We start from the raw sequence: 11,288 nt of genomic DNA, 5'->3' as shown, positions 1-11,288 counted from the left end.
TGTCACAAACTACGGAATACAGGATGGTACAAAAAAAAGGACTGTTTAACGAAACGCGGTTTACATTTCGGCATTAAGGCGGTTTTATCAAAGACTATTATAACTAACCCAAGATAGAACAGTCGTTTCCAATGAGAGAAAATGAATCATAGTGGGCAGAACAAGCAAGTAAGAAATGTAGTCCACTCTGTTTGTTACATATTCTAGTTCTGAAATAGAAAACTGAACTTCAGATTAAATGTTTCATCGAAGAGAATATTTGCAGAATTTCGGCCAAAATCCTTCTCGGGTCATCTTCTCACAATGCCGGCCACTGGGCTTCCTCTCATCACCATATTTGGTAGTGAGCGGAAATGCTTCACATTTTTAAATCGGGTGAAAAATCTGTCTAATTGTTCCATCATTGTTTTTTTTTTACCAAGGCGGAGTTACAATGAATCAAATTATACACCGATTCATAAAACGTGTCGATGTTTTTAATATATGTGCCTCATATCAATGATAATGACCTAAAATAATAATGTTTTAAAAGTACTCGCCCTATAGAAACTATATTAAAAAGCCAAAATAAACCATTCAGAGGAGCTACTACCGGTTCAAAAGATGCAGCAAAATGTCAGATTTACAGATGTACATTTACAAACAAACCACCACATTTTATTACCTTGCAAAAAGAAAAAAAGAAACAAAAATAAACTGAACTATATTTAAAAACAATGAAATACTCTGCCAAAAAAAAAAAACCTGTTTATATTATAAATATGTGTATGACCCTTGTGTACTGTGATATTGTCCTCACATAGCAAAGCTGCAGGCTAAAGTTAAATCTAGACCTGGTTTTCTCTATTGTAATCGCTCCTCTTTCACCCCAGCTGCCAAACTAACCCTGATTCAGATGACCATTCTAACCATGCTAGATTACTGAGACGTAATTAATAGATTAGCAGGTAAGGGTGCTCTCTAGTGGCTAGATGTTCTTTACCATTCGGCCATCAGATTTGCCACCAATGCTCCTTTTGGGACACATTACTGCACTCTATACTCCTCTGTAAACTGGTCATCTCTGTATGCCATCGCAAGACCCACTGGTTGATGCTTATTTAGACCTCTTAGACCTCCCTCCCCCCTATCTGAGATATCTACTGCAGCCCTCATCCTCCACATACAACACCCGTTCTGCCAGTCACATTCTGTTAAAGGTCCCCAAAGCACACACATCCCTGGGTCGCTCGTCTTTTCAGTTCGCTGCAGCTAGCGACTGGAACGAGCTGCAACAAACACTCAAACTGGACAGTTTTATCTCAATCTTTTCTTTTCAAAGACTCAATCATGGACTCTTACTGACAGTTGTGGCTGCTTTGTGTGATGTATTGTTGTCTCTACCTTCTTGACTTTGTGCTGTTGTCTGTGCCCAATAATGTTTGTACCATGTTATGTGTTGCTACCATGTTGTTGTTATGTTGTGGTGCTACCATGATGTGTTGTCATGTGTTGCTGCCATGCTTTGTTGTTGTCTTCGGTCTCTCTTTATGTAGTGTTGTGTTGTCTCCCTTGTCGTGATGTGTGTTTTGTCCTATCTATATATATATATATATATATATATATATATATACAATGATCGCCTACCAAAAGGCAAAAGGCCTCCTGCAGGTCGGGGGCTGCCATAATTTATATCCTTTTGGTAGGCGATCATTGTAAATAAGCATTTGTTTTTAACTATCTTGCCTCGTTAAGTAAAGATTAAATAAGTGTGTTCCTCATTTACTTTTTATATGGATTTGTTTTAATAACAAAATATATATATTTTATAACAACACCCCCCCCCCCCCCCCCCCCCCCCCGCCCCACCCCTCCCAAAAAAGGGTTTGCTTTTGGATTGGACTATGAATGAAGTAGTGGGATGTTTTTTTGCGTATCTATTTTTGTCTTTTGTATGTTTAATTTTTCCTTTTGCGCATTGGATTTGAAATAGTTTTCCAGTTCACTTCCCGTACAGTTGGTGGCGGCATTAAATTAGTGAGAAGAAACACGTCACATCCGTTTTTTGTCAAAGTCGTTGGCAAATATGGCAGCGTTTTCTGGTAAGAAATGAAAATATATATTTTACTGTATTCTCACTGTTATCAGTACTTATCTATAAGTGAACGCATTTAAGATTGGTTGAAGTTATTTTTCCTGACAATAATGGTTCCCTTTCGTCCACAGAAATGGGCGTTATGCCTGAGATCGCCCAAGCAGTCGAGGAGATGGACTGGCTGTAAGTTATCCGAGGTTTTCTCTCTATGTCCATCACATCAATGGAGTTGAGTTACGACTACTGAGCCTCCGAGTCGCTGTCACTCGATACTTGTAAAAATGACAATTCTTAAACCCTTGCCGTTTACCTATGTTTGACCTCTGTAGTTGCGTGGCATTTTTTGCTGAAATCCATACTTATTAATAAAACGTTTTTTTGGTGTGTCTATTACCGACCACCGACTGTTTCGTCATATCGATTGACAGCGACTCGATGTGACCGGTGCAACTCCACCGAGATGTTCATATGGAGTTGAGAAACCCAACCAGCTGTAAGGGACGTTATGAAACGATAACCAGGGTGTTATGTCGTTTAATATATTCTCGTGTTGCTTTAACTACGTTAATAATAAACGTATTTTATTTGATCAGTGAGTGACCAGCAATGTCTCACCATGAATGTATCCATACGGACTAGATGGACTAACTACGTGTTGACACTCCTGTGTTTATTGATTACGTTAACATACACACTAATAATTAGGATGTGTAACTGATTGTGGAACAAGGCTGACTATCGCATTAGTTATGTAAACACTTTGCTCAGTTTAACCTGGATAAATTAAAAATCTAAGTATGCATACGCCGATTAAAACAACCATTTTCGGAGCATTCAGTCGAATTAGGTCGCGTTATTAAATTCCCTCTGGCCATCTACTCCGATTTCAGATCACTCGTCTGAATGTTCCAGATACCAAAATAACTAATGCATTTATGAACGCTCAATACCCGTGGAAAATGTCCGGTGTCAGTAAACGTCGGCAACAAAGCGTAATTAAATTGTTGCCAGCAGCACAGTTCGTCACCAACGCCCTGGATAACATGAAAACAGCCTAACCAGCTCTGCTAGGGAGAGTGAGGTGTTGTCTCGTTTGTGTCTGGAAGCAGCTTGGGTGCTTGACTGTCGTCGTGAGGTCAGAATGCTCGGTTCAACCCTACTCCTCGTCCAGTGTGCGCTCTGAAAGTAATGTTCAGTGAGCTGTTCTCTCATTACGTCTGGAAGTAGCTAGCCTGTTAGCTTGGGTGCTTGACTGTCGTCGTGAGGTCAGAATGCTCGGTTCAACCCTACTCCTCGTCCAGTGTGCGCTCCGAGACCGAAACGCTCTTTATTTACGAACGACCTGAGCGCACTCCAGAGTGAATTTACGAACGCACCCGTAATCAGTTTATTAGGCGTTAATGGTGTATTTTATCTGCGCATGTGTCAACACCGTGTAGCGCAAACTTCCCTCTGGCGGTGCAGCGCCTTTGAATCTGCAGTCTGTATTGACCGTGCAGCATTTACGCTGATACGGCCTCTCAGAAGTCAGATCATTCATACTTCTTCCGGTTTACAGAGCTGTTATGAAGAAGTGGTCAAGGAAGGACATGAGTTTGTTTATACAGTGCCACCCGCCCCCATCTACTGTCAACCAATCATGTCTATACGGAGCCAAACTCCAAATAGTCTATGCAAAAACAACATGGTCACTGTGGTGGAAGGTTCATTTTGATTGTCGATTTCATGCTTGTATCAAAAATCTCATCACTAACCCGACTTCAGAGGTGTCCATCAAAACAGGATTATTATGGACATTGTAATGAACCAGGCAGGGAGCAGATCTCGAACCCTCAACCTTCTAGTCTGAAGTCCAGCGCTCTATCGACTGTGCCGCAGAAGCTCGAGCACCAGAGTCGATATCCGCGCTTATAAACGCAGGGTTTGTTACACTATTGTTATCGCACGGCATGTTAATAACGTTGTAAACAAACTACTCTATTCATCTGACTATCCACAACCCTATTGTTATCGTGTAACCATGTGTAGCCGATGCGAAATGGCTAGCTAGTTAGCGGTGGTGCGCGCTGGTAGCGTTCCAATCGTCACGTCACTTGCTCTGACATCTTTTGTGGAGCGATGGGTAACGCTGCTTCGAGGGTGACTGTTGTCGATGTGTTCCTGGTTCGAGCCCAGTTAGGGGCGAGGGGACGTACGTAAAGTCTATACTGTTACACATGCTCAGATTGCCATCCAGCGTTGTAACTGCTGATTGTTTGTTCCAGCCTCCCCACAGACATCCAGGCAGAGTCCATTCCGTTGATCCTGGGGGGAGGAGATGTCCTCATGGTGAGAAAATTGCCATTTTTATATAAAAAAACGGTTCAACCTTAACTTATAATGACTCCTCCCACACTCCGTGTATTGACTCCACCTGTTGTTGATTCTGTTGTGTTCAGGCGGCAGAGACTGGGAGCGGGAAGACCGGGGTGAGTGTAGCGCCTTTCCTCCATATGGTCAAATCCAGCATCTACTAGAGGCCAGGGGGTCGTCGAAACATGTTCTACCATACAGTGTTATTGTCAAATCCAGCATCTACTAGAGTCCAGGGGGTCGTTGAAACATGTTCTACCATACAGTGTTATTGTCAAATCCAGCATCTACTAGAGGTCAGGGGGTCGTCGAAACATGTTCTACCATGCAGTGTTATTGTCAAATCCAGCATCTACTATTTAATAGAGAAACAAGGGAAATATATGTTCTGAGTCCATGTCCATGCTTAAATCATGTCAAAAGACCAGTTATTTGTGCGTTTAGTAAGAGGATCGAGTCGTGTTTCTGTTGGGTCTACTGCTGCAACACGTGTCATGGCAGAGTTTGAAAAAACAATTGCCACCGAATTGAAAGAAATAATCAAATCTTTCTGTCAGGTAAACCTACTTTGCAGGTAACATTTCATTGAGAAGGTTTTTTGAGGAAAGTCCACGATCAATACTAGCACGGCTAACTGGCTACATATTGGGTGATGGACAAATGCGCTCACCAAACAGACTGGCATTATTGCTGTTATAAACGTGTTACCAACGTAAATAGAAGAGGGAAAATGTTTTGTCATACCCTTGGTATACGGTCTGATATACAATGTATTTTTATCCAATCAGCACTCGGCACCTATTTTTATAATTATTTTTAAGCCAATAGTGGCTTACCAGGGGTGGTATAATGTCAATACGGCTCTGATTGGATAGTAGCTGGGAGCTGTGGTGGAACGCATGCACTTAATGAATGTTACCCCAAGCTACAGGTAGATATCTACCTGTTAAAGACCTTCCCCTCTTCCCCTTCCCCTCTTCCCCTTCCCCTCTTCCCCTTCTCCTCTTCCCCTTCTCCTCTTCCCCTTCTCCTCTTCCCCTTCTCCTCTTCCCCTTCTCCTCTTCCCCTTCTCCTCTTCCCCTTCTCCTCTTCCCCTTCTCCTCTTCCCCTTCTCCTCTTCCCCTTCTCCTCTTCCCCTTCTCCTCTTCCCCTTCTCCTCTTCTCCCTTCCCCTCTTCCCCTCTTCCTCCCCTCTTCCTCCCCTCTCCTCTTCCCCTTCTCCTCTCCTCTTCTCCTCTTCCCCTTCTCCTCTTCCCCTCTCCTCTTCCTCCCCTCTCCTCTTCCTCCCCTCTCCTCTTCCCCTTCTCCTCTTCCCCTTCTCCTCTTCCCCTTCTCCTCTTCCCCTTCTCCCTTCCCCCCCTCTTCCCCTCTTCCCCCCTCCCCTCTTCCCCCCTCCCCTCTTCCCCCCCTCCCCTCTTCCCCCCTCCCCTCTTCCCCTCCCCTCCTCTCTTCCCCTCCTCTCTCCCTCTTCCCTCTCTAGGCCTTCAGTATCCCAGTGATCCAGATAGTGTATGAGACTCTGAAGGACCAGCAGGAGGGGAAGAAGGGGAGAACTGCTGTGAAGACTGGTGGAGCAGGTATGACAGACAGACATATCTTTGCCCTGTCATAAGTGCTATCCTGTGTGGCGTCTTGGCCGGCTCTATCCTGTGTGGCGTCTTGGCCGGCTCTATCTTGTGTGGCGTCTTGGCCGGCGCTATCCGGCGTGGCGTCTTGGCCGGCGCTATCCGGCGTGGCGTCTTGGCCGGCGCTATCCGGCGTGGCGTCTTGGCCGGCGCTATCCGGCGTGGCGTCTTGGCCGGCGCTATCCGGCGTGGCGTCTTGGCCGGCGCTCTCCGGCGTGGCGTCGCGGCCGGCACAATCTAGGGAACAACCGTAATGGATTTTTTTTAGGGCCTGTACCGATTTTTTTGGGGGGGTGGCCAAGATCAATATTCAATGTCATTAAATGAGGAAACTGATGGCCACATTTCCCACAGACAGCCATGTGATACATTCAGACATGTGACTTTGGTAAAAACTAACTACATAACATCACGGTCAGATTGTAATTTGAGTCGTACATGTCTTGATAAACTGGGTACATTTAGATGGTATCGGCCTAGTCAACACAGGTGTGTATTGAGTCATTGATCTTGTTTTAGCTGATCAGTGGAGGCTATGGAGGTCCATCTGGGACAAACAGAGCCTTGGGAAAAGTATTCAGACCACTTGATTTTTTCCACATTGTGTTATGTTACATCCTTATTCTACAATGGAATAAATCACATTTTTCCTCATCAATCTACACACAATAGCCCATAATGACAAAGCAAAAACAGATTTTTAGATTTCTTTGCAAATTGATAAAACATTAAAAACAGAAATGCCTTATTTACATAAGTATTCAGACCCCTTTACTATGAGACTTGAAATTGAGCTCAGGTGCGTCCTGTTTCCATTTATCTTCCTTGAGATGTTTCTACAACTTGATTGGAGTCCACCTGTGGTAAATTCAATTGATTTGACATGATTTGGAAAGGCACACACCTGTCTATATAAGGTCCCACAGTTGACAGTGCATGTCAGAGCAAAAACCAAGCCATGAGGTTGAAGGAATTGTCCGTGGAGCTCTGAGACAGGATTGTGTCGAGTCACAGATCTGGGGAAGGGTGCCAAAACATTTCTGCAGCATTGAAGGTCCCCAAGAACACAGTGGCCTCCATCATTCTTAAATGGAAGAAGTTTGGAACCACCAGGACTCTTCCTAGAGCTGGCCGAACGGCCAAACTGAGCAATCGGGGGGAGAAGGGCCTTGGTCAGGGAGGTGGTAGTCACTCTGACAGAGCTCCAGAGTTCCTCTGTGGAGATGGGAGAACCTTCCAGAAGGACAACCATCTCTGCAGTACTCCACTAGCGTGGCCAGACGGAAGCCACTCCTCAGTAAAAGGCACATGACAGCTAGCTTGGAGTTTTCCTAAAGACTCTCAGACCATGAGAAACAAGATTCTCTGGTCTGATGAAACCAAAATTGAACTCTTTTTCCTGAATGCCAAGCGTCACATCTGGCACAATCCCTACGGTGAAGCCTGGTGGTGGCAGCATCATGCTGTGGGGATGTTTTTCAGCAGCAGGGACTGGGAGACTAGTCAGGATCGAGGGAAAGATGAACGCCGCAAAGTACAGAGAGATCCTTGATGAAAACTGTCGTGGAAATGTTCCTCTATTTACCAAATCATGGGAGCAAACCACACACAAGTCAGAGTTAGTTATCAAAGTCCATCTTTAATTATATCAGCTCTATCACAATCCTGTGACTCTCAGATAAATTCAGTGTCTCTCAATGAATTCTCTGAGAGCCCCTTCTGCATTGCAACTGCCACCCTTTAATAGCAAAAAACACACATAGTCAGACAGCATAGGCATAATATATCGTTCAGCTTTGTCTCCTTACTCAAACCCCAGAACCATAAACCAATCCTCCATATCAACAGGCATATATCAAATTGTCATTTAGATACAACCAATCCTATCTTGACAAGATCACAGAGACACACTAACTGGCACACAGACACCAAGAGATATGTTTACACATGATGATACTTTGACCTCTCCCCTCTCTGCGGCCTATGCAACTTAGTCTTGACATAGAACAGATAACTGCAACCCTGCCACAGTATTATACAAAAATAACATTCTTGATGAGAAGTAACTTACAAACATATGATGAATATAAAACATTACTTACATATGTTACCAACAAATTCTGATTATTCCATGACAAAACCTGCTCCAGATTGCTCAGGACCTCCGACTGAGGTGAAGGTTCACCTTCCAACAGGACAACAACCCTAAGCACAAAGCCAAGACAACGCAGGAGTGGCTTCAGGACAAGTCTCTGAATGTCCAGCCAGAGCCCGGACTTGAACCCGATCGAACATCTCCGGAGAGACGTGAAAATATCTGTACAGCGACGCTCCCCATCCAACCTGACAGAGCTTGAGAGGATCTGCAGAGAGGAATGGGAGGAACTCCCCAAATACAGGTGTGCCAAGCTTGTAGCGTCATACCCAAGAAGACTCAAGGCTGCCAAAAGGTGCTTCAACAAAGTACTGAGTAAAGGGTCTGAATTCTGAAGTAAATGTCATATTTCAGTTTTTTTATTTTTTTATAAATTTGCTAAAATGTCTAAAAACCTGTTTTTACTTTGTCATTATTTGGTGTTGTGTGTATATATTGATGAGGAGGAGGAAACTATTACATCCACTTCAAAATAAGGCTGTAACAAAATGTCCACTGACTTTGAGATGGAATCGCGTGACAATTTTTTTTTTTGCAACCGCGGGACGCAACATGACAACAATGAATGCGATTGGTCGACCGTCTGCTGGGTGGGGCGTTAGGAATTCAATGAATGCGCTTGGTGGACCGTCTGCTTGGTGGACCGTCTGCTGACAGGACAGCTGACTACAGCTAACACACAGTCACATCACAGCTAACTACAGCTAACACACAGTCACATCACAGCTAACTACAGCTAACACACAGTCACATCACAGCTAACTACAGCTAACACACAGTCACATCACAGCTAACTACAGCTAACACACAGTCACATCACAGCTAACTACAGCTAACACACAGTCACATCACAGCTAACTACAGCTAACACACAGTCACATCACAGCTAACTACAGCTAACACACAGTCACATCACAGCTAACTACAGCTAACACACAGTCACATCACAGCTAACTACAGCTAACACACAGTCACATCACAGCTAACTACAGCTAACACAGTCACATCACAGCTAACTACAGCTAACACACAGTCACATCACAGCTAACTACAGCTAACACAGTCACATCACAGCTGACTACAGCTAACACACAGTCACATCACAGCTGACTACAGCTAACACACAGTCACATCACAGCTAACTACAGCTAAAACACAGTCACATCACAGCTAACTACAGCTAACACACAGTCACATCACAGCTAACTACAGCTAACACACAGTCACATCACAGCTGACTACAGCTAACACACAGTCACATCACAGCTGACTACAGCTAACACAGTCACATCACAGCTGACTACAGCTAACACAGTCACATCACAGCTGACTACAGCTAACACACAGTCACATCACAGCTGACTACAGCTAACACACAGTCACATCACAGCTGACTACAGCTAACACACAGTCACATCACAGCTGACTACAGCTAACACAGTCACATCACAGCTGACTACAGCTAACACAGTCACATCACAGCTGACTACAGCTAACACACAGTCACATCATAGCTGACTACAGCTAACACACAGTCACATCATAGCTAACTACAGCTAACACACAGTCACATCACAGCTAACTACAGCTAAAACACAGTCACATCACAGCTGACTACAGCTAACACACAGTCACATCACAGCTAACACACAGTCACATCACAGCTAACTACAGCTAACACACAGTCACATCACAGCTAACTACAGCTAACACACAGTCACATCACAGCTAACTACAGCTAACACACAGTCACATCACAGCTAACACACAGTCACATCACAGCTGACTACAGCTAACACACAGTCACATCACAGCTAACTACAGCTAACACACAGTCACATCACAGCTAACACACAGTCACATCACAGCTAACTACAGCTAAAACAGTCACATCACAGCTAACTACAGCTAACACAGTCACATCACAGCTAACTACAGCTAAAACAGTCACATCACAGCTAACTACAGCTAACACACAGTCACATCACAGCTAACTACAGCTAACACAATCACATCACAGCTAACACACAGTCACATCACAGCTAACTACAGCTAAAACAGTCACATCACAGCTAACTACAGCTAACACACAGTCACATCACAGCTAACTACAGCTAACACACAGTCACATCACAGCTAACTACAGCTAAAACAGTCACATCACAGCTAACTACAGCTAACACACAGTCACATCACAGCTAACACAGTCACATCACAGCTAACTACAGCTAACACATAGTCACATCACAGCTAACTACAGCTAACACACAGTCACATCACAGCTGACAGGACAGTGCTCATTTGTACTTATATCCATTTATAATGATCCTGATTTTTAAATGAATCTGGATCAGAGAGGCTTTTAGGATCGTCACTTCCCTTCCTTTGCGTGATGAAGATGGTTACCAAAACATACATCAAGACTTCACCCCCCCCCCCCCTGCCAGGGGAGTACATGGGGAAATGTTCTCTACAGGCTTTCCCCCCCCAGGGGAGATGACGTTTATATAATGACTGGCTGGGCTGTGGGACAGTGGATGGGCGGTGTTAACCGGTGTTTCCTGTGGAATGTGGCGATATAACTCCCTGCTATCAACCAATCAGCAACCAGGATCCAAACAGCCTGTTTTTATAATGTCAGATACTGTTTGTATTAGCAACCACACGTTTGTCTGTGTTTCAGTCTTCAATAAATGGCAGATGAACCCGTATGACAGAAGCACAGCGTTTGGTGAGTCATTGTGTGTCTTCCTGTGGTGAAGGATGGGACATAACTGTTATGTTGTAAACATGTTTTGATTTTAAACATGACATTTACTGTTCTTTCTCCTGCCCCCCCCCCCCCCCCCCCATCTCCTCTCCAGCCATTGGACCAGACGGACTGTGTTGTCAGAGCAGGGAGTTTAAAGAATGGCATGGCTGTCGCTCTACCAAAGCCATCACCAAGGGTAAGACACATACATACATACATACATACATACATACATACATACATACATACATACTACCAAATGTACACATGCTGCTCCCTCTCTTATCTCTCTCTCCCCCTCCTCTCGCTCTCTCTCTCTCTCTCTCTCTCT

General features: G+C 44.3%; 1 protein-coding gene across 2 annotated transcripts in view; it reads left to right on the top strand.

Annotated features, from left to right (window-relative positions):
* Nucleotides 1-2,034: 2,034 nt before the first annotated feature.
* Nucleotides 2,035-11,288, top strand: part of LOC139407441 (ATP-dependent RNA helicase DDX1-like) — a 35,412-nt gene continuing 26,158 nt past the window's right edge. The window contains exons 1-7 of one of the 2 annotated variants that reach the window (XM_071151233.1): nt 2,035-2,081; nt 2,206-2,257; nt 4,339-4,402; nt 4,513-4,542; nt 5,906-6,002; nt 10,889-10,936; nt 11,070-11,153. In XM_071151233.1, the coding sequence (XP_071007334.1) occupies nt 2,066-2,081; nt 2,206-2,257; nt 4,339-4,402; nt 4,513-4,542; nt 5,906-6,002; nt 10,889-10,936; nt 11,070-11,153 (391 nt within the window). In that variant the 5' untranslated portion in view covers nt 2,035-2,065. The remainder of the gene's footprint in view (nt 2,082-2,205; nt 2,258-4,338; nt 4,403-4,512; nt 4,543-5,905; nt 6,003-10,888; nt 10,937-11,069; nt 11,154-11,288) is intronic. The other variant, XM_071151234.1, reaches the window with a different exon arrangement.

The sequence above is a fragment of the Oncorhynchus clarkii genome, chromosome 4, assembly GCF_045791955.1.
Source record: "Oncorhynchus clarkii lewisi isolate Uvic-CL-2024 chromosome 4, UVic_Ocla_1.0, whole genome shotgun sequence".
NCBI classification, from domain to species: Eukaryota; Metazoa; Chordata; class Actinopteri; order Salmoniformes; family Salmonidae; genus Oncorhynchus; species Oncorhynchus clarkii.
This window is presented reverse-complemented; position numbering and strand designations above follow the sequence as displayed.